Below are 23,257 nucleotides of genomic sequence, written 5' to 3'. Positions count from 1 at the left end.
TTTGTGTCAAACTCATACCTAGCGACTCCACCATAGTCGAGACCTTCCTCTCCTCTGAACTTGACCATCAACCTCTTCCACAGGTCCTTCGGCCTCATCTTCATCACCTGCCGGTATGATTCCTGAGGAAACAGCGGAGATGTGGTGTTGAAATAGAAGAAAGATTACAGAAAGGCCATGAGAATGCAAGTCATCCGTACGGTCATAATTCAATTAAGATGACAAGTTCACACTAAGGGCATAGTAACTAGTTGACAAACTAGTTTCAGACTTAAGCTTTACGTAACTGTCAAGTGTAATAAACAATTTTCCACATGTACATGCCTGTTTTTATTGCTACATTTTTTTGTCTTCATTTTAGTAATTTTGTTGTGTTCTTGTCATTTTTATTAGTTTATTTAAACTATATATTTTTTATATTTTTAATTAGTTTTAATTATTTTAGCACATCAAGTTAAACTAAAAAATGTTTCCTTGGCAACTAGCTGAAATAAAATAAGTTAAGTGTTTTATTTCAGTTAACGTTTGAGGTAACAAAAGATTTGTTTTGTGGTTTTAGTTTGGGTTGACTATAATAAGCCTGGTATATGCACAAAACAAAAAAAATCATAAATTATAAATTCTTAAAAATATATATCAATAATATTAAAGAATGGCATCTAAAACTAATCACAGAAAAAAACAAATGATAATAAAATAAAGGAAATATTTTAGTTAAATAGTTTAAATTGAAATTAAATGAAACTGCTCTACGTAAAATGGACTGGCAAATTTCTTCAATGTAAACAAAACTTTCTGATCCAAGTCACCTGCCATTTTTTCCCCACCTGATAGTAATTCTGTTTTCCGTAGATTTTTTGATAGCAAGTTTCATTTGATTTCACAAGATAAACTTGCATGCATTAACTATGCCTAAAGCAACACAAATCTGCATTGATTAAATTAAGCCTTTTACGCTGCAACCAGCCCTTGGAGATGCGTCAGTTTATTACAGTTGATCTGTCATCTTATGATCTTGCCAATAAACTCAAAAGAACCCAAACACATGCGAAGGGTTCATATAATCCGATGTTTACGGTCAGACTCGTCCGTGGGGAGAGAGCGCAGCATGTTGGAATGCAGCATCCAGAAATGTCTGTGCGCATCCAGCTCAACACCCATAAACACCCTAAAACAGATGACCAAACAGAGCAAAAATCACTTCAAGCTGAGAAAAGAGAGAAGGGGGTATAAATGTTTTTCTAACAGGCCCGAGATGAGGCTCAGAAACATGTGCAGTACATGTCACATGCGTTAGCTGAACTCAGCATGCTAATGAAGTTTAACGTCATGGCTGATGCATTATGGCTTGTGGGTAACATCCGGCAGAGCTCAAAAGCAGGCCTCTGGGCTTGTTAAGCGCTACTAAAGGCTCATTCAGACAGACAGGTGTTACTGGTGCAACTAACAACCTCAAACAACAACAGAGTTCACATCTCAGAGCTGACAACAGTGTCAACGTCAATATGGATACTGCTGCTTTGTGATTGGTTGAGAGGAGTATGCAAACAAAACAATAAAAACAGCCCTACGAAATGAAGAAATGAGAGTTTGATTTATTTTGGCCATTTGTCTCTTTATCGTATAGACATGCAGTATAGAGAAAATAAAATTTATTTTGGGAAGAGGCAGGAATGGGGTGGTAGAACAAGAGCATTAGGTGGATTTGATCTTGTGCCACACAAATGATGACTAACGATTACATGAGTGTTAAGACTGCTAAAACTATTCAGTATTTTAGTCTCGTTTTACATCAAAAATATATAAACATTATACATTTACTTGAGAAACAATGTAACAAGATGAATCTAATGAAATTTAGAAAGATTTATGCTTTTTTTTTTTTTTGGATCACTATGAAAACATACTTAAAGAATAGACTAAAAAAAGACTAAAATACTGAAGATGAAATTAATAGTGTCTCTGATTTAACCATCATTAGCTAAAACAGCAGTAGAGTTGGTAAGTTAGATTCATTTTTATGAATCAAAATATCCGTTTCAATGAGTTGATTCAAAATTCCGATCACCAACACAATGTTCACAGAAGTCTATTTGATATGTTTCATATTAAAATGTTTTTGTAATATTTTAGGTAAATATTGCTATTCATTACAATGTTTTTGTAAAAAACACATAAGATTCAATATTATTCCTAGAGTTCATTTAGAGAAAGACTGAAAAACATGCTGTTATTATTTTTAACTAGATTATTACTGTTTCAGTTTTAAAACTACACATTTTGAATCTATTTGCCTACAACGGTTGTTTGGTTGATATGGTGTTTATTCTGATTGAAAAAACCCTGCTTAATACATAAATATCTACACTACAGTTCAGAATGCATCTGTCCCTGTTGTAAAATCCAGCATACGCTGGTTAGGTATGTTTTGAAGCATGGCTGCTGGTTTGAGCTGGTTTAAGCTAGTCCTGAGCAGGAGCTAGTTGCTTAGGATCAACACATGACCAGCTAAGGACCAGCTTAAACCAGCTCAAACCATGAGCCATGCTTCAAAACATACCTAACCAGCATGCTGTTTTTTGCAACAGGGTCTGTAAGATTTAAAAAAAAAAAAAAAAAAAAAAAAAAGTTTTTGAAAAGTGTTTCGAAATGGTGAAATGGCCACCAAGGCTGCATTTATTTGATCAAAAATACAGTAAAAACACAATATTGTGAAATATTATTAAACATTTTAAATAACTTTTCTATTTGAATACATTTTTTTAAATTTTAAATCCTCTGATGCAAAGCTGAATTTTCAGCATCATTACATCTTCAGCGTCACACGACCCTTCAGAAAACATTCTGATATACTGATTTGATGCTCAAGAAACATTTCTGATTATTATCAATGTTGGAAACAGCTGTGCTGCATAATATTTTTAACCATAATACTTTTTCCCAGGAGTATTTAATGAATAAAATGTGGAAAATAACATTAATTTGAAATAGAAATATTTTGTAACATAAATGTCTTTACTGTCACTGGATCAATTTAATGCATCCTTGCTAAATAAAATAATTTCTTTATTAATAAATAAAGCTTTTAAATTAATTTCCTGCAGGTAAAATAATCCAGGGTCTCACCTCAAAGATCTCCTCACGTGAGACCTCGATACGGCAGTGTCCCGCCTGCGGCTGCTGCTGGGACAACTCCTGTCGCAGGATTTTCAGTTTCTGCACCAGATCTCGCTTGTACTTGGGCACCGTGAGACATTCAGGGTCCTCAGGGAGATTTCCAGGAGACATGACAGACTGAGCCTGCTCCTTCAGCTGTGCGGGACGACTGCGGAGAAAGAGCGAGGAGAAAAGAAAAACGGGGTAATAAAACGAGATGAAACGTTCTGTCAACATGCACACAAACACTGCAGCCTGACCCCATCTTCACCCTGATGCCAGAGCAAGCGTCGCCCCTTTCAGTGCCAACTCACAGGTATCTGTCAAGCCAGCACCGGACAAAAAAAAAAAAAAAGACAAAAAAAAAGAGCTTCCAAATACATGAAATGAGGACAAGTCCACTTCACAAGCTCCAACATGGTCCTGAACTGACATAATGCTGAATACACAATCAGCCCAAAACACCAGACACTTTTGAACACTTAAATGTTTAAAATGTCAAACAATGTGGCATCTGCAAACAAATGTTGCTGCTTGAGCAAAGACTTCAGTGATAGACAAATAAAGATGGAGTGAGACACATTCTTTAATATTTATCCATGCGACACGGCCCTTAACACTCGTTCTCTGTCTGCACGTGATCCACATTCCTCAAATATTCCCTTCCTCCAGTTCGCTTTCCTTGACACGCAGAAGCTCACTTCTCTTTGCCTGCACTTCTCCTGCTTTATGCACTATTTGGAGGACTTACAGTAAATGCTCTAAGATCTGGTTTGAATCTGAATCAATGTAAACACAATCAGTCTAGATGGGTTCTTACTGCTGCTTTGTAAAAACAGCCTGAGGTGCATTAATCTAACTTTGATGCATGGGTATGACAAATATGGACATCCGACAAGACATAAAGGGGAAATTTAGTTTTTAAAATTTCACAAAATTTGTGCAGTAGAGTAACTATCAAGAAAATAAGCAATAAATATTCTTCATACACCTTGAATGTATGTGTATACAATGTTAATCATTAATTAGTTTTAAGCTTATATTTAAAAGGTACAGTTTAATTAATTTCCTTTTTTCTTGCTATAATTATTATTATTTTTACAAATATCATGAACAATCCATTTGACCTAGTAAAAAAGAACAAAATATCATAAAACAGAATAACATATGGCTTCCGTCATGTGACAATAGCCGGGTTTCCATTAAAAGTTACGAATTTAACTTATGCGCAAAACTGGAATATCGCATAAAACATTTGCGAACAAGCACCGTTTCCATCCAACGAGTCAAAGAACAAAATCATCACTTCCTGATAAACCTGCACTATAAATCACGAAGACAAGTAGGAGAATATAATCATTTTCATATATAATAAATTATTTGCGCCTTAGAGCGAGCAGACAAAACACAATGAATGCGGTCATTGCGTTCGGAGGTGGATGCTTTATGGGGATGAAGATTTATGGGAGGCAATTAGGGAAATACTTTGCTCGGGCATTTGAGAATGACCATAATGTTTCAGATGCTGTGGAATGACATCGGTCTGCTGGTTAGTCAGGTTTTGCCATCCCATAGTGCAAAGTCACATGACTTTTTTGATGCGCTTGGAGGAATTTATTCGCAAAATGCATTTCCATCTCCCATTATTCGCATCAACCCTTTTTCAAAAACCACCTGAAGTGAGCGTAAAAACTTTGCAAATTAAGAGATTTGTATTCAAAATTTGGCGTTTCCATCTCTTGTTTCTCATGTGATACTTCAAAATGCGCATTAATATAGGGTGATGGAAACCCAGCTAATGACTTATGTAGGTAGATAAAAGTTTGTCAAATCTTAATATTTCATAATGCTTTATTAATAAATAAAATATTCTTTTTATTATTTTATTCACTCTTATCTAGCTTCACACTTACATTATTTAAAAATAAAGATTATACCAAATAACTTGTGCCGGATATATTTTTACAAGAATTTCAGTCTTTTAAAGATACTTTTGTATGTTATTATAGAATCATTCTGTCATTGTGTCTATTACGATCAGGTTTTTGTACTTTAAGGGCCACAAAATACCAAAATTAATTTAATTTAATGAAAATGAATTTAATAGAAAATATTTTTATGAAATAAGACTTATATTCCAGTTAATATCTATAAGAATTGCATATTTAATATATTTTTTGAAAATATTTTTATGAAATAAGACTTCTATTCCAGTTAATATCTGTAAGAATTGCGTATTTAATATATTTTTGAATAACAAGCTTCATGTAATTTACCGAAAAACCAAGATAGCACATTTTTGGATCACTTTTTTGCCATTAGTGATCCTTGAAATGCTGGACGTGGATCAAGAGGGTGGATACATCAAAAGACAACAGCAACTGAAGCATGCACACACGCACAGCCACGATCACCCACCCATCCGAAGCTCCCATCACGCACTTAAAATTACTGACTGATCGTGAGATCATAAATCCATCAAGGTTGAGAGGAAAGCACACAGCAGAGAGGATTTTTGCCTGATGACAGAGAGGTGAGATTTTCTGCGCTGATATAAGGCAGATGTTTCGACAGATATCCACATAATCGGTCTGATGCCTTTTCCCAAAAGTGAGACTACTGCAGCGCCAGGAACGTTTAGACTGACTTGCCTTGACGGTTCGTTCGCTTGACGGATGACATCTCAATGCAAATGATCTGCTCGGACTGAGGTCTGGTATCTCAGTGTGGAAAACATGGCAATGCGATATGAAATCAAAATCTAGGTAATAAACATATTGTGATTCTGTCTAGTTCATAATTATTCTAAGCTATATTGTGGTATATTGCACACTTTTGTTGCTCAATTATCTGCAATACATTCACATCTCTTTGGGATTTGCATTTTAGAAAATAATTTTGGAAATAAGTGTGTGGTGGCCTGAAGCTTCAATATATTGCCGACTTGCTGTATATTGGATAATCTCATTACATATACATATTCAGCCCGATCTCACGGCAATTCGTACATATTTTACAAGGTGGCTAATTCGTACGATCTCACTCGTACAAATTCATACGATTTTTGCAAATTCATACGTATTTTACGAGTTGCACGATTTGTATGAATTTGTACAAATGACCTACACCTACCCCCAAACCTACCCGTCACTGGGGTTTAGACAAATCGTACAAAATCGTATGAGTAAGGTCATACTAATTTGTATGAATTAGCCACCTCATAAAATACGTCCAAATTGGTCATGAGATAGCGTTGACATATTCATGTATAAAACATCAACTAAAAACATAGTTTCTTACTCTACTACTATACAGTATGGCGACTGCTAGTGTGTTCTCACAGGATAATTGGTTGCCCTAAATGTCATGAAACATAAACATGCTCATAATTGTAACGCTACAAATTCTTACCAAACAAATATTCACTTGGAATTATCAAATGACTTAATATCTCTTGTACTATTTGTCAAAAAGCCATTCAAAACTAGCAATAGATCATTATTTGTCATTTTAAGATTAGCTCCATTGTATGGAAGACTGTTTTCACCTATGAAAAAAGGCATGTTCACATAATTTTTTGTAATTGTGCTTTTCTTTCTTTTTTACATATCATGCATGTCTGAGTCATACATGTTATGTAGTATTATTAAGGTTACTCAATTTAACCTGATAAAAAGGTAAAAATATCAGAGGTTTGAATTTAAAATAGGGCTGTAAAACATTCAAAATAAAAAAGTTAATGTTTACATAATGTGAGTGTGTACTTATATATATATATATATATAAAAACATTTGTATGTAATTACACATGCATGTACATATTTAAGAATAAGGCTATATTTATATATAAAATATTTACCGTTACATATAAAATATATATAAATGTATACATACACATTTTTAAAATATATACATGCATGTGTGTATTTACATATACATAATAAATATACATATTACACATATATTATATTATACAAAAACCTTTTAATTTTGGATGAGATCATTCACAATTAATTGTTTGACAGCCCTAATTTCACAGTGCATATTTAATTATTATTATTTTTTTTTAAATATTAGCAATGCTTATTCAAAAAGCCATAGTGTTCTATCCCAGTTCAAACATCCTGGTTGAAAGGTAGATGCGTCACATTGTGAAAAGATGCTATGCAGGTGCAATGCTTCATTTGCGAGCGCCTAGGTGAACTGATATTCCCCGACTTGTGAGATTTCACCCATGCACCCCACCGAATATTCTGGTTACTGCAAGAACATGAAGTGGGAAGACGGAATGTGGGACACGTCCTTTGATCTGTCAGGACAGGAAAAGGGAAACTCGATCTCTCCCCATTAATACATTCCTCTGGCGCATACGACTCGCACAAGCTCACACACACACACACACACACACACACACACACACACACACAGACAGACAGACAGACAGAGATAAAATAGAGATAAAATGCTCTGACTGCAGTGTCTCCGATTAATTCCTCACCTGCTCTGAGCCTCAACGGCACCACGGGAGCCATTCGGACTGGGACTGTAGGAATAAACGTGAAACAAGACGGGATGAGACTTCAGCAATACCACGTCATGCACATTGCACGGCTAGTTCCTGTCTCTAGTAGTTTCAAGGTTAAATGGCGCCTGGTTCTTTCTGATGTTGTTGAGCCTGACTCACTTTAGGACGAGGTGCAGGTTAGCGGAGAGACGCGGGTCTGTGAATTGTGTGGTCCGGTTGTTGTGGTCCACGAAGTACACTCGTCCGGTGGCTGTGTTTCTTATCTCCCAGCCTGGAGGCAATGGGCCCAACTCCTCACAATTCACATTACTGAGATCCCTGCAGAGAGAGAGGCGGAGAGGAATTATTATGGTTTCATTTTAGTAATATGATTATACATATGATTATTGTAATCATTAAAATGAACATGATGATAATATTATAATTGTTATGATTTTTTTTGCTGTTTACTAGCTCTTGCACACAGAACGGGAGTTCTCTTTAATTATAATACTAATATTTTATTTTATTAATGTAATATAACTATATTTAAAAGACACTGGCATAGAGCCATTTTGGATGCATAATGTGCATAAACGCACATAACATCTGGAATATATTTCTACTTCTTTAGCTGGATGATTCATCATCATAGCAAGTTCCATGTTATAGAGTTGATTTGTAATAAAATTATTTCTAATTGTATTTTTTAATTACTTTTTTTTGCTTTTCTCTATATGTGTAGGACACATTTATTAATATTTGAAAATATTCATTCACCAAATCAAATTGGATTCACTGCTTGCATTACTTAAAAAAAATAAAATTAAAAATGCACAATGTTATATACTAATATATATACACTGAACTAAAAAATATAAAAGTCATGTAAACTTTCACCATTTTTACATTTTTAAATTCTTTATATATAGACTTTACCTTTGTCTTTAAAAGACAACTTAAGTTATGAAAAAAACACTATAAAAATAATTATTTTTAATATACGTTTCAGTATTTGTGAAAATGACTTATATCATGATAATGACTAATAGTGGAAATGATATTGGTGGAAATAAAAATGCCTAGTATTCATAAAATAGCACTGAAATATAGTTTAACTATATTTTAACATGCTCCATAGATTGAAGTTCAAGTAAACATGTGGAGGGGAAGACAAAAACAACAAGAACAAAGTGAGAAAACAGACAAAACAAAGATCAAAATGACAAAGTAAAAAAAAAAATTTTTTTTTTAAAACCCACCACGAAACAAAAACTTCAGGGATGTTGTTTTCAGGCTTCTGCCAAACATCAAACTAATAGAGCAAAAAAATGAGCAGCACTGCAAAAATGCTCAATGTCAACCCTGAAAAGACTAGAAAAATAACCCGTAGCCCATTTTTTCCAATCATGTTCATGCACTCGGATCAATGGCAAGCAGCTTTGCCTACACAAATACTGGCTAAACGGTCCCTGCATATAGTGTTTCCAAGTTTCTCCAAGTTCACGTCTTCTCAGTTTTACAAAACCAGTTAACAGCATTGAGCTTAGAGGCATTTTTCACTAATAGTAATATCTCATTGGTCAAAAAACAATAGCTGTATATTACACATTAATGTTTTGATTTTGTCACTAAAAATGACTTCATGCATCGCATTTGGTTAGGACAAGGCACAAGTTTCCAAACAAATCCAGTGTAAAATAGAAGTTAAACAAGTGAAATAATTTGAACCGCGATAAACATGTAAAAAGGTAAAGGAGGTACCTGGGCACTCTGGGGTCGTGCCATGTGCTTACGCCCGTCTGCGTGTGCAGGAAGTACACCTGACCCTGCTGCGTGGTCCTTTGCTCTGTGAACAAACACCAGGGGGCACCATTGGTCATTCACAATATGAAAAAAAATGACAAGAGACTTAAATACAATCATTGTTTATGAGCACAGTAGTGATACTTCCATTCTTTCACTTTGATTCACTGCATCTGATCCATTACTGTAAACTATGACTGCATCACACAAATGAATCCACATTAAGAGAAAATAATGGCTAAATATAAACAAGAAGATTCATTTCAACTGAAGTTAACACAAAACCACAAAGATCGTGTTGACCTTCCAAATAAGGCTTTTCTTTCTTTAATGAATCTGTTGGAGTTAAAGGAGGACACAGCATCATGAATCTGTGATTTATCTGTGTGGTGGAGATAAAGTCACAGATTCAGTCAAATCACATCCAATAAACTCTCAAAGTAGGGCTGGGAGATTTGGCCCAAAAAATATTACCACTATATATTTTCACTTTTTCACATAGACTCCACAGAATAAGCTACCTTTTAATTTAGGACCCCGTGTGTTTTATCAATTAATACAAAGTTATTATGAAAAATGTTGTCTAATGAAAGTAATTCATAGAACTAACAATTTAATCAATCTTTTAAAACACAATTAATTTACAACAAAACACTGCATTTTTATTTACAGAATTACGTAATGTATAAATTAAAACATGGATGAAAAAATATCTTGGTATGCATCCTTAAAAAATAAAAGATAAGGCAATTTATTAAAACATTACATATAAAGTTATTACATTAAAAAAGTACATTCTACTATATAATAGTAATATAGTTGTGTCAGTGACTAAATTTAAACCAAGCTTTTAATCCAGTGGTTTGTGCTGAAGATCTTGTATTTTCAGATAGTTTAACCAAATAAAATGGTGAAATGTTTGTGAGCAGCTCTGGAGATGAAGTTCATGAAACTGTAGATGATGAAAACACTAAGGACAACGCATGTAATTGAGTATGTAAAGTAAACAATACCGTAGATGAAATTTGGCCACTTTATTTTAAGGTCCAGATCTCACTATTAACTATCTACGACAATAAACTCCTAATTTGCTGCTTAATAATAGTTAGTGAGGTAGTTGTTAAATTTAGGTATTGGGATTAGGGATGTAGAATATGGTCATGTGCTTTATAAGTACTAACAAACAGCCAATGTTAATAATAGGCATGCTAATAAGCAACTAGTTAATAGTGAGAATCGGTCCCTGAACTAAAGTTAACCTAATTTTTTTAGCCACTCACAACAAAACAGATCGTAAAGATGTGGGCTAAATATCAGAAAAATACTTGAAAGTTTATTATTGATAGTGAACGTGTTTATTATTATTATTATTTTTTGTATACTGATATATCACTGAGCCCATCTCAAAGTCTTGCATCTCATGTCTACAGACTCACATTCAGCTACTTGAGCAGAGGAGAGCACACAGAGCTCTGTTTAACCTGTGTCTATAACCTCCGCCCTCTGAATCCCTCCACAGACGCACACAGACATAGCGGGATTTCCAGGTCACCTGTCTGACCCTGCAGCTGGCGCTGACGGCACGTCGGAGATATTTCAGACGAGCTCCTTTTCTACAGCTCAAGAGACGTTTTAATTACTCCTGCTGCAGCACAAATTTCCAGAGCAAGTGCATGTGTGTGTGTGTGTGTGTGTGTGTGTGTGTGCGCAGGGTGTATTTTTGACCTTTGCAAGCTGGCCAGTATTAAATGGAAGCACTGAGGTGTGTGTGTGTGTACGAACCGTAGCCCTCAGGCAGATCGGGTGGTGTGTGTAGGTGAGTTCTGCTCATGTAGTTTCTGTGTCTCTGAGAGCGAACCCTCCGCTCCTGCACCCGGGGGTCATCTGCAGGTACGCCCGCTGCCCCGTTGGGCGTCATGATAGGCGTGTTCTCATCCACCAGGCAGCTGAGCGGCCGGCCGGGGCTTGAGTACTCAGAAGCAGGCCTGTGCGTGTGAAAGAGGAAATGATAACATGAGGGACAGCAGACTACATTAAAATTGTTAAAATGTTCGGCACAAGCAACATTAAGGTTATGGGTTCGATTCCCAGGCTAAGTTTTGAGTCCCTTGAATAAAGTGTGCTAAATGTGCAAGTAAAAAGTAAATGTGAAATTCAAACGAACAGAAGATTACAGTGCATTTTTTAAAATAAATATCATAAATATTTGAATGATGAAACATCTCGGTTCTTGAAAACACCGAATTTCCAGATGGAGTTTTTTCTGAAATAACAAACTGAAGTCTATTTCCATGGCCCTATCTACATAGTTTGGACTTTGCTGGCAAAAAAAGAAAAAAGAAAGAAATTAAACCTGCCCAAAGTTAGTTTGCTGATCTTAACTGGTTTAAAAATGGTCTCCCAGACTGGATAAGTTAGTGATTAGCTTGACCAAAAACAATTCCCTTTAAAACCAGCCAACAGACCAGACTAAGACCAGCAAGCCATCTTAGGCTAGTCTGTCCTATTCAATAAAACTACGTCAAACCCAATGGCCTGGAAAGTAATTTAGGGAAGCCAAAATACCTTGATCCTCCTACAAGACTTTCAGTTTGCAAACCATTTGCACCTCTAAGAAAAACACAAAAATATTTATAAAAATACATTATAATAAAGTAAAACAAAAAAATAAACTTACAATAAAATTAAAATAAATGAATTAAAGTAAAAATTAATAAAATAAGTTTTTACTGAAAATAAAATATAAATAAAAATCAATAAAATACAAAAAGTAAAACCATTATAAAAAGCAAAAAAAAAAAAGAACATAAAATAAAATCTGTCACCCAGCATAACCAGCTGAAAACTGCCCGAATATCCCTCTAAAACCAGCCAACAGACTAGATTAAGACCAGCAAGTCGTCTTAGGCTGGTTCATGCTGTTATTTCAGTTGGCTCATGTAACAATTTGGTTGCTCTGCTGGGTTACAGTTTCATATTGAAACAATACAAATAGGTATTAGTTGTAGAAACCCAAATCACACAACAGTATGGCCTTTTGGTGTGAGGTTCAAATCTCAGTAGCACAAAATGTACAGTTGCTTTGGATACTAAATGAATAATGTAACTGTGTCAGCGCCCTGCTCTCTCTGGAAAGCAGAGCTGCGAGGAGCTGAGTGACTTTCAACGTGACAAAGTCGCAGACCTGCAACCTCTCCAAACAAGGGAGTGAATTTCTGTCCAGCTCCAGCTGCCCAGGTCGACCATAAGTGCTGTTATTGTCAAGTGGAAACATCTAAGTGCAACAGCAGCTCAGCCGTGAAGCGGCTGGCAACACGAGCTCACCGAACGAGGACAGAGTGCTGAATCATGTAGCGCATAAACACAGCCTGTACTCGCTTTCAATATTCCCTCTGTTCCACTCCGGTTCAACACATTCGAGCCTTTGGAAGCAACGTCAGAACCAAAATGAAGTTTCAAGAGCTTCAGTGGCTGTGAATTGTAATGCGTGCTGCACACTAAGACTAGTCGCCCAGTGTCGACATTTAACCTCACTAACGTGCTTATGGCTGAACTGAACCAAATCCCCACAGGTATATACGGTAACGTCTAGAGGAAAGACTAGAAAAATAGAGGCTGTAGAGTAGAAACAAGAGTGTATATGGGTGTTTTTGGAATAAAATGGAGGACAGATTGGGCACAGATTGTTGACGTCGACTCGACTTTTATCACATAAATGTCGACTTTGAAAAATCTGAAGTCATTCAACCCCTATTTTGCACCCTAAATACACTCAAAGAAAAAATATTTTCACACGTCTTCTATTATTTAAGGTAAATTAATTTATGTTGGAGACCCTGTCCTGGGCAGAGTTTCCCCCCCAAAAAAAAAGGAAAAAAAAAAAAGTAGATCGTAGAGACCAAAGGGTTTGGGAAACGCAGTCCAGACCAGCGGTTTTTCTAGATCTTCGTCTTGGAATGTTGCCTGGAATGTTTCTTGGTCTTTATGGTTGAGCATTTCCTTAAAAATTCATGAAGTGGAGATGCTCCCCGACATGGCTTTATATCTTTCAGCTGTATTCTGGATAAATTTGGGTCAGTGTCTGAGATGGCAAAGACGACAGATGTGGCCGATGCACATTTTCCTGTTGTGCGGCACACGGGTACACATACACAAGAAACACTGTCCTATTCAGCAAAACCTCCTCAAACCCAATGACCTGGACAGTAATTTGGGGTAAGCCAAAATGCCTTTATCCTACAAGACTTTGCTTCAGTCTGCAAAACCATTTTTCTCTTTTAACCAAACTAAAAAAAATATAACATAAAAAGTAAAACAAAAATAAACTTACAATAAAATTAAAATAAATGAATTAAAGTAAAATTAATAAAATAAGTTTTACTGAAAATAAAATATAAATAAAAATCAATAAAATACAAAAAGTAAAACCATTATAAAAAGCAAAAAAAAAAAAAAAAAAAAAAAAGTAGATCGTAGAGACCAAAGGGTTTGGGAAACGCAGTCCAGACCAGCGGTTTTCTAGATCTTCGTCTTGGAATGTTGCCTGGAATGTTTCTTGGTCTTTATGGTTGAGCATTTCCTTAAAAATTCATGAAGTGGAGATGCTCCCCGACATGGCTTTATATCTTTCAGCTGTATTCTGGATAAATTTGGGTCAGTGTCTGAGATGGCAAAGACGACAGATGTGGCCGATGCACATTTTCCTGTTGTGCGGCACACGGGTACACATACACAAGAAACACTGTCCTATTCAGCAAAACCTCCTCAAACCCAATGACCTGGACAGTAATTTGGGGTAAGCCAAAATGCCTTTATCCTACAAGACTTTGCTTCAGTCTGCAAAACCATTTTTTCTCTTTTAACCAAACTAAAAAAAAATATAACATAAAAAGTAAAACAAAAATAAAACAAAATAAAACAAAAAGTAAAAAAACTACAAAGAATTTTTTTAAATCAAATAAATAAAAATAAATAAATTAAAATAAAATAAAATAAAAGTAAAAGTAAAAAAAATAAAATAAAAAAGATAAAAAATAAATAAAAAGTGAACTGGGACTACAACAAAGGAAACCTGACCCCACCTGGTAGGTCTCTCCCATTGGGTGCTGCGTGTGATATGATTCAGATACTGGATCCGGCCAGATGCAGTTCTCCTCTCCTCCCAGCTGCAGAAAGAACACAAAGAGACATTCATACAGACGAACAAACAGACAGACAGAGACACGCACATGGCGCAGGAACAAACACAGGGGTTGGATAAGAACGCTGGCTGCTACTGTTCAGTATCTGCTAATGCTAAACACGGTTTTATATTTAAGCACTCATTTAGTTGCTTTTAAAGAGTTATTTCATGTACCCATCAGGCAGGTCGTTGTCAAACAGACGACTGCAGTCCACGACTGGCCCTCCGGTGCCTATCCTGTCCCTTGACTGAAGGCTAACTGTGGAGACAAATACAAACAGGCTGTTAGATGAGTCCCATCTGTGATAGTTTAGTGTGTCATGGATAGACAATGTGATGGCAATGTCAAGACGAGTGACATTCATAGCATAGATATTTTGCCGTTTTGGGGTGCATGTACAGAATGTGTTTTTAAAATGTATCAAACATTTTTAAAATGTTGTAATTTTATTAGATACTGATTGTCAATTTGAAAACTGATCAATTACAAAAAAACAAAAAACAAACAAACATACAGGACACCAATTGAGACTTTTATAATTTATCAATAATAATAATAAAAAAAAAAATAGAAGTTAAAAAGGGATCAGAAAAGTATATTGGCAAATACAGATATAGATCACGCATTTATATATTGCCAGATACAGATCCTGCATTTTTAATAAATTATTAATTTTAAATAGAAAAAAAAAGTGATTTTAAAAAACAGGTATAAAAAAAAAAACCTACATTATTTGCAAATACAGATATGGATCATGCATTAAAAACACCCAACCCATATTGTCAGATAAAGATACGGCATTTTTAATAAATTATCCATTTTAAAGAGAAATTTTTTTAAAAAACACAGGGAATAAATAAATAATATTTGCAGATACAGATATAGATCATGCATTAAAAAAATAATTAAAGAATTGTGCATTTAATATAATGCATTTAAAAAAAAGATGAATTAAAAAAAAACAATCCATAGTGTCAGATACTGCATTTTTAATAAATTAATTTAAAACAGAAAAAGTAATTCTAAAAAAACTGGTAAAAAAAACAAAAAAAACTGCAGAAATAGATAATGCATAAAAATCAATTAAAAATTATGCATTTAATAAATTAATGCATTTAAAAAGATCAATAAAAAAAAAAACATTGTTATCTTTATTATCATAAAGATACTGCATTTTTACTGAATTATCAAATAATAAAAAAATTAAATAATAATAATAATAATAATAATATTATTATTGGCAGAGATAAATATATCATTTTTATACAAATAGCGTGCAATAAGATATATGTTTAGGGTTAGGGGTTTGTTCTAAGTGTTTAGTATAAACTATAGTAATAGTAAAGCTTGCCTTAGGGTTGGGGCTAATAACTACTTGCTTACATTCATGTGACTCATCAAAACGCATGTGTGACGCAAATCTTGACGTGACATGAAGACATACAGGCCTATCAGAGGGTTGTTTGAAACTCTCGGCCATGGGAAAGCATTCATCTTCTGATGAATGGCTGCTTGTAAAAACTGTGGTGTGGCCATGGGACGTGCAACCTGGGGCACAAATACATCACCACCCCACAAAACCCTTTCTTGATGAAGGAGCATGAAAGAAAATCACAACAGAATAGCAAAACACAACAGATAAAACAGACAGAATAAGCATGTTTTTCCTCCTTTGCTCACAACCCAGGGACATTTTTAGGGCTTCGAAGTTAAATGCGTGGGTTTAACCACCATTAACGACAAGCTTTGAAGATGGTGTGACTCACGGAATAAATGGCAGATGTGCCAAATTCCTGACAGGTCAATTCCTTGAAACAAGTAAAGCTTGTGACTCACCTACTATCTGTCCCCTCACGGTATCGCTGTCATTGGGCCCCAACTTGTTCAGGTCCAAACGCTGATCTGTAAATGAATGAAAGAAGAAGAAAAAAAAAAAAAAAGAAAAGTGTCAGGAAAAAGAAAAAGGTTGAGAAACTAAAGAGCCTGCGTGGCATTTGTGTCATAACCTCTGACCTCCTTGCTCGGGGAACCATCTGAGACCTAAAAAACAGCCTAAAACGCTCCACATTTCATGTGTGAGGTCACATACACTGCAGCGCTCTGTATCAGTGTGTGTGTGTGTGTGTGTGTGTGTGTGTGTGTACACACACACACACACACACACAGAGGCTGCTTTATTCCTCTCAGACTGTAGATGTGCTGATAGGAGTGAGACTCTTCCAGAAACACGCTGGGGCTCTCTGTCATTGCCGGAAAGAGGGAGACAGGAATAACAAGTAGCCTGCAGACATTAGAGAGGCCACTATCTGTTCTCACTCTCACATAAACACACACAGAGTCAGATCAGGATGCACAACTAGACTAAACAGGGCTGGAGGAGCGTTCACCCATCCCAACACACTCCACTCACATGTAAACCCCTTCATATGGTCAAACACCTGCAAAGAATGATGACCATGATTTTATAGCTGAATGTAACTTTTACTAAAGACTAGGGATACAATGATAGTGAACAATGGCAATTCAAAAATAAGCCGAAATGATTACAAAATACTACTAAAAACAATTAACCAGACCAGTCACGATAACAAAATCGTGACTGTTTTTTTTTTTTAACCAAAAAAAAATTATGAAAACTATCTAATATTTAATAATGCAGCTATCACCAGAACATCATGCATTTCATGTACTTTCATCACAATTAAAAAATTAAAAATTAAAAAGTACAATTGACACATTGATACAGTGTTCCATTGTACAGCTTAAAATTTTATCATAACATGTTTCAATTTTTTATCATAAACTATTTCAATATATCTAGATCGACAGATCGATAAGAGTGATAGATCAATAGAAATGTATATTTCTATATAGAGCAAGAAAAAGAAAAAGAGAGAGAAGTTGAGGAAAATTGTGACAAAGTGGAAGAGGAATGGGAAGCAAGATGTGATATTTCGATGAATTTATATGAACAAAAAAAAAAAAGCTAAGAACAATAATTTCTATTAAATAATTTCCTATTTAAGACCGTGATTATTACTGACAGACTGAACGGGAGACAGATAAAGAGAGAGAATGAGAAAAGAGAGAAAGAATGATGGCAGAGAGACAGAAGGGGTGCAACAGGAAATGGTGAACTGAATCACTTCCAGCTGTGGGAGCGGCTGTGGGTTTCCTGTGCTTATCCAGGACAGTGGTCACGCTGGAGGGTTTCTAGGGACAGCCTGCTTTTAAAATCGTCTTAAACACAAGCGTGGAGCTGGAATGCAGCCGGACAGACTGTGACAGGGGCCCTCGTACCTGAAACATACCGACTTACTGTAGTTCACCAGCAAAAAAACACTGGTTCTTGTGCAGCCGACAGGAAAGTGACGCACAAATAACAGGACGTCTTCTACCTGAGACAGACTGTGGTCTTCAGTCAAAGATAGATATTATTTTGTCCAAAAACATTGTTGTTGCGCGTTTTATTTAAAAGGTTGCCCATTTAACACACAGCCATTGTTGTACATACAACCGCTAAGCCAGTTATACACACACACAAGTACACTTGAAATCTGTTTTACACACGTTAGACCCATGTTGTCTGAGTCAATCATACACACACACTTACAGCCTGTGTCCTTGAGTCGGTTAATAGAGTTGGAGAGGAGTCGTACGCATCCCAGGAATCCCGCTCCCTGTTTCTTATGGATCTTCTTATGGTTCCACACACTGATGGTGATGGAGTCCGACTTCCCGATATACCTGAAGACATAAGAGATGTCACATTTCTACATTTTCTATCATGTCTCCTTTAAAGCAAAGCAAACCAGACTCAGAGCATATCAGTCTCGACAGCCCATGGTTCTTGCTTAGTACATGAATTATGAAACATGATTACACACAGTGCCTCAGAGGAGAAGATCTGTCTTATGTAGAGCAATGAGGACTTCATTAAAAAACAATGTCAGAAAAATGACACAGACGATAACAAGGAAGACAAAAACATTGAAGAGAATTATGAAGACGAAAGAAAAATAAATATTGAAGAGGAAGAGAAAGATGAATATGGCAACAAAGAGGAAGTAATGAGGGAAGAACAGGAAAAGACAAAGATTAGGGGGGAAAAAAAGAGAGAAAGATGGCAGACTTAGAAGAGGAAGAAAATGAGAAAGACCACCAAGATGACAGAGGAAAATGAAGCAAATGAAAGTGACAAAGAAGAGGAAGACAACGAAAAAGTGGAAGATGACAAAGTAGGTAAAAATGACACAGATGAGGAAATGGAAGTAAAAGAGAAAAAGGCGAGGAAGAAGACATGGAAGAGGAAGATAAAAAAAATGACAAAAGGGAGGTCAAAGAAGATGAAGTGGTAGAGGAAGTAGATGAAGATTATGAAGAGGAAAAAGACGTCAATCAAAAGATGACTACAAAGAGGAAGATAATAAAAGAGCAAGATGGAAAAGTAGAGGGAAAACAATGAAGAAGGTGGCGAGGAAGAGGACGACAACGATGAGGAATAAGATTGTGAAAACAAAGAAGGTGACAAAGGAAGTAGATGAAGATGAAAATCGTAATTAGGAAAAACAAAACATGAAGAACAGGAAGTAGTAAGAGTGCAAAGAGAACTGGGATCGTTTTCATTTCATTGAGGTCTCCGTCTAATTTTGTTTGGTACTTTTGAGGTAAAAACACCTCGAATCTTCTCATGCCTTCAGCAAAACTAACAAAGAAGTTCAAGCGTTCCCATGCAGTTCTCATGTTTTCTCACCACCGTATGCATTTCATCAAGTCCGACATAAAACTCAGCTGGTTTGTCTGAATGTTTTGGCATGGTGTTAGACAAAACAAACGATTCCCTTAAATTCAGGGAACAGAAACACCTCCAGAACTGGACATCAAACGGAGCTAGGCTGTCAAAAAATGTCCAAGCAAAGTCTGAACGTTCTGTAAGCCTGCCAATGGAACAGAATCCCTAGGCAACAGATCTTGTTTGGATTGAAAACCAATCGAAGAGGTAGAGGAGTAAAGAGAGAAAGGGCAGAAAAAGGGGTAGGATGAAAGAAACAAGACGACAGAATGCCAATGACTGTGTGGATGTTCTCACCAGAATGAGTCCAACCAATCAGAGTTCTTCTCTCTGATCTGGAGAACGTTTATAAACCGTCTACAGAGCCAAAAAAAACAGCTCTGAAGTCTGAGCTCACAACAGCCTTTATACACAATACTTGTACACAAATTTGACTTACTTGCCAGACAAGAGCTTGTAGCAACAAGTTACCCAACCAGACCAAAGGATGACAAGATAAAAAAGGCAAAACAATTAACTGAAACCTGCCCTGTCAACACTTAACCACAGATAATTACACTTTAGGTTTCTCTGATAACACTTCATCAAACCTCACTGATTGTTTCTGAACTTTCCCAGGAAACTCCAACAACCTTAACTGGGTAAATGGGGTAATAAATAGATGTCCAATACAATGACAATATTTTTATTTAAAATCTAATTTAAAGCATATGTGGAAAGCTTATACAAATGTAATCTTTGAATTCATTTTGAAAAACCCTTTAGACCAAAATTCTTCATTTAACTGAAAACATACCGAAATACTGAAGTAAAAAGATGTGTGAACATAAACATCAACTAAAAGACACACACATACATACACTGCTGTTCAAAACTTTGGGATCGGTAAGATTTTTAATGCGTTTAAATGGAGTCTCATGCTCATTAAGGCTGTATTTATTTGATCAAAAATACAGAAAAACAATATTGTGAAATATTGCAATTTATAATATTGGTTTCCTGTTTTAATAATGTACTTTAAAATATAGGCTAGTTTATTTCCGTGATGCAGTGCTGAATTTTTGTAAGCCATTACTCCAGTCTCCAGTGTCACATGATCCATCAGAAATACTGGAATATTACATTGTTATTTCCAACTAAGGAGCTTCCTTTGCCACTTTATCTGCCTGATCATTGCCGACCAATCCCATATGCCCCCCCCAAAAAAATCTTGTTTCTTTAAAGAGTCAACTTTTTTTTTGTATTATTAACAGTTTAAAGCAAAACCACTCCACTCAAGTAAGAATACAATAAATAAGAATATGGCCACTTATAGCTACTACTAATTTTGCTACTTAATTATGGCTGCTTAATTTCTATATTTTCCCACTTCAAGACCAGAATAACCAGAAAAACAAACAACAAAATACAGATCATTAAAATAAATATAAAATTGGTTTGAAAATTTACTAATACTACTTTAGGTGACTATAACTACCAAGCACAAATTGATTTTAACAGATGTATATGCTTTAGAAGAGGTACAACCTTTATACACTGACAAAGCATTATATATAACGAGCAGGTCACCTAACTAACCAGGATTTAAGGACTAGTCAAGCTTGGCGCTCACTTCAATCGAGAGTTTAGCATTGTGTTTGTGCACTGTTCCCTTTACAAGTCTACATTTCCTAAAGTCTGTTTCTTTTGCCTTACTTTTTATCCATTTCTACAGAAAACATCTCCCTAAACTGATGTTCTGACCTAAATATCTAGCGCAATTTCTCCCGCTTTCGTTTTTTAAGTCTCCTCATATCTAGGTTAATGTTTTAACCTTATAACTTATTCCTCTAGCGCAAGTCGATCTTGATAGAAGCATCTGCTAAATGCATGAATATAAATGTAAATGTTAAATCTCTGCTGGCACTGTTTTTGGTTATCAGCAAGTTCTTCTGTGCTATTGTTCATTATACACATTAGCAGTTATCTTCCAGTTCTGCATGCAGAACCTCCCTAAGAGGTTTTTAGCCCTGTCAGTCTTTCATCATTAAATGATTTTGACATTCTGCTTGTCCTGACATTCAATGAAAAATAACAAAACTACCAAACAGCTCAATAACATTTCAACAATTGGAACATTTCAACTGTTTTCCCAGCCAACAAGAGACAACTGTGATGTGCATTACGGGAATCACACTAACTTATAACTTGAGTTCAAAGCTCTTATTAAAAACCAGATGGCGAACAGAAATCCCTCAGTATTTCAGATGTAGGATTTAAGCAACATCTCCTTGGTTTTCTCTTCCCAACCCATTATTCGGGGTTGCGGGGTGGGCTGTGGAAACTGCGGCCTATTTTCCGCTGACAGACGTGACATGTTTGGCGAACTCGACGGCCGTCCTGGGGGGTGAGGGCTAGTCTACGGTTGCCCTGGCAACCAAACAAACGGAGATGTGTGCTTCCTCTAGCTGCTGACTGTCAGCGTGACATAAGAACGGGACAAGTATTGGAAATCTGCTCCACTTCTTTTTTTAGCCGGCCTTTCCTTGTATATCTCAAAGTACACTCCCAAAGGGAGATATTTAGTAAAAAAAATAAAATAAATAAAAATACAACGAACGGCTCGTTTGGACTACAGAGTTGTTTTCCAGGGCTTTTGTGACATCACAAAGCGGCCCATTAGAATATCATTAAAATAATTCCCCCCTACGGAAATTCGAGTGGTTGGGGGGTGGGGAGGGGTGAGCTTGTGGTTAGAACCAGTGTTGGGCACGTTACTTTAAAAAAGTAATTGGTTATAGTTACTAGTTACTTCTCACAAATAGTAACTGAGTTACATCATTATAAAAGTAACTAATTACCAGGGAAAGTAACTATTACTTTAAAAAAAAAAAAAAAAAGTTCAAATGTCAAATAACTTTGGATGCCCCCAATATTAAATACATGAAATGGACACTAAAAAGAATAAATTACTATAAAACATTGTACATTAATCTACACTATTTATCTACTGACACTTATCAGTCAGTCAAGTATTATAATATAATATTATGATAATTTAATATTATATGATTATAGAACTTTAGTAATTAGAATAACCAAGTCTGAATGCATATTTGTCATCAATATAAAACGCACTAAGGATTAATGAGCTGCTGGGTTCATGAATATTAATCACGTTGTCTGCATTCGCTTGAATTGATTTGCTGAAATTAAAACGGGGACGATAATAGGTGAGTGCCAGCCAATGAGATTGTCGTTTGCACATTAGTTCCGCCCACTACCAGAGAAACCGGCAGTTCTTAAAAGCGGAAGAATTCCAAAGGAACTCCGTTATTTTGACAGGAAAATACAACAAAGAATATTGTTTACATGTAGCACGTCAATTCTGCATGTTATGAAAGACTCTCTTGCTCTGTATCTTTCTTTGCGTGCGTGTATGTGAGAGAAAGCGACGGCGAGTCGTGCGCTTCACACTAGAGTTTACGGTACGTCAAATACTACACTGCGCATCCATTCAGATTAACTGAAAAATTAAATTCTAATAATATAATATAGTAACGCCACATTTTATTGTCAGTAACGGCGTTGTAACGGGGGAAACAGTAATTTGTTTGATTACTCGTTACTGAAAAAAATAACGCCGTTTATTTATAACGCCGTTATTCCCATCACTGGTTAGAACGCATGGTTGAGTGCATCAGACAAGACGACGAAGAAGTGCTGCTGTAGCGTCAAGGTTTTGCAAGTTATTACACAGGCACCTGAATAATTATGTACGTAAATATGTATGTTACAATTCTGAAAATGTTTTTATAAATTGCTGAAAGTACAATA

General features: G+C 35.8%; 1 protein-coding gene across 4 annotated transcripts in view; it reads right to left on the bottom strand.

The window, feature by feature from the left end:
* smurf2 (SMAD specific E3 ubiquitin protein ligase 2) overlaps positions 1-23,257 on the bottom strand; it is a 59,663-nt gene that overhangs the window by 9,443 nt on the left and 26,963 nt on the right. The window contains exons 4-15 of one of the 4 annotated variants that reach the window (XM_058768958.1): positions 18,263-18,396; positions 16,486-16,551; positions 16,033-16,197; positions 14,823-14,907; positions 14,548-14,631; positions 12,032-12,076; positions 11,249-11,451; positions 9,425-9,509; positions 7,841-7,999; positions 7,655-7,699; positions 3,127-3,325; positions 19-122 (exon numbers count right to left, since the gene is read on the bottom strand). In XM_058768958.1, the coding sequence (XP_058624941.1) occupies positions 19-122; positions 3,127-3,325; positions 7,655-7,699; positions 7,841-7,999; positions 9,425-9,509; positions 11,249-11,451; positions 12,032-12,076; positions 14,548-14,631; positions 14,823-14,907; positions 16,033-16,197; positions 16,486-16,551; positions 18,263-18,396 (1,374 nt within the window). The remainder of the gene's footprint in view (positions 1-18; positions 123-3,126; positions 3,326-7,654; positions 7,700-7,840; positions 8,000-9,424; positions 9,510-11,248; positions 11,452-12,031; positions 12,077-14,547; positions 14,632-14,822; positions 14,908-16,032; positions 16,198-16,485; positions 16,552-18,262; positions 18,397-23,257) is intronic. The other 3 variants (XM_058768959.1, XM_058768960.1, XM_058768961.1) reach the window with 3 other exon arrangements.

The sequence above is a fragment of the Onychostoma macrolepis genome, chromosome 03 (genome assembly GCF_012432095.1).
Source record: "Onychostoma macrolepis isolate SWU-2019 chromosome 03, ASM1243209v1, whole genome shotgun sequence".
NCBI lineage: Eukaryota > Metazoa > Chordata > Actinopteri > Cypriniformes > Cyprinidae > Onychostoma > Onychostoma macrolepis.
Note: the sequence above shows the minus strand (reverse complement) of the source record. Positions and strands in the feature narration are given on the sequence as shown.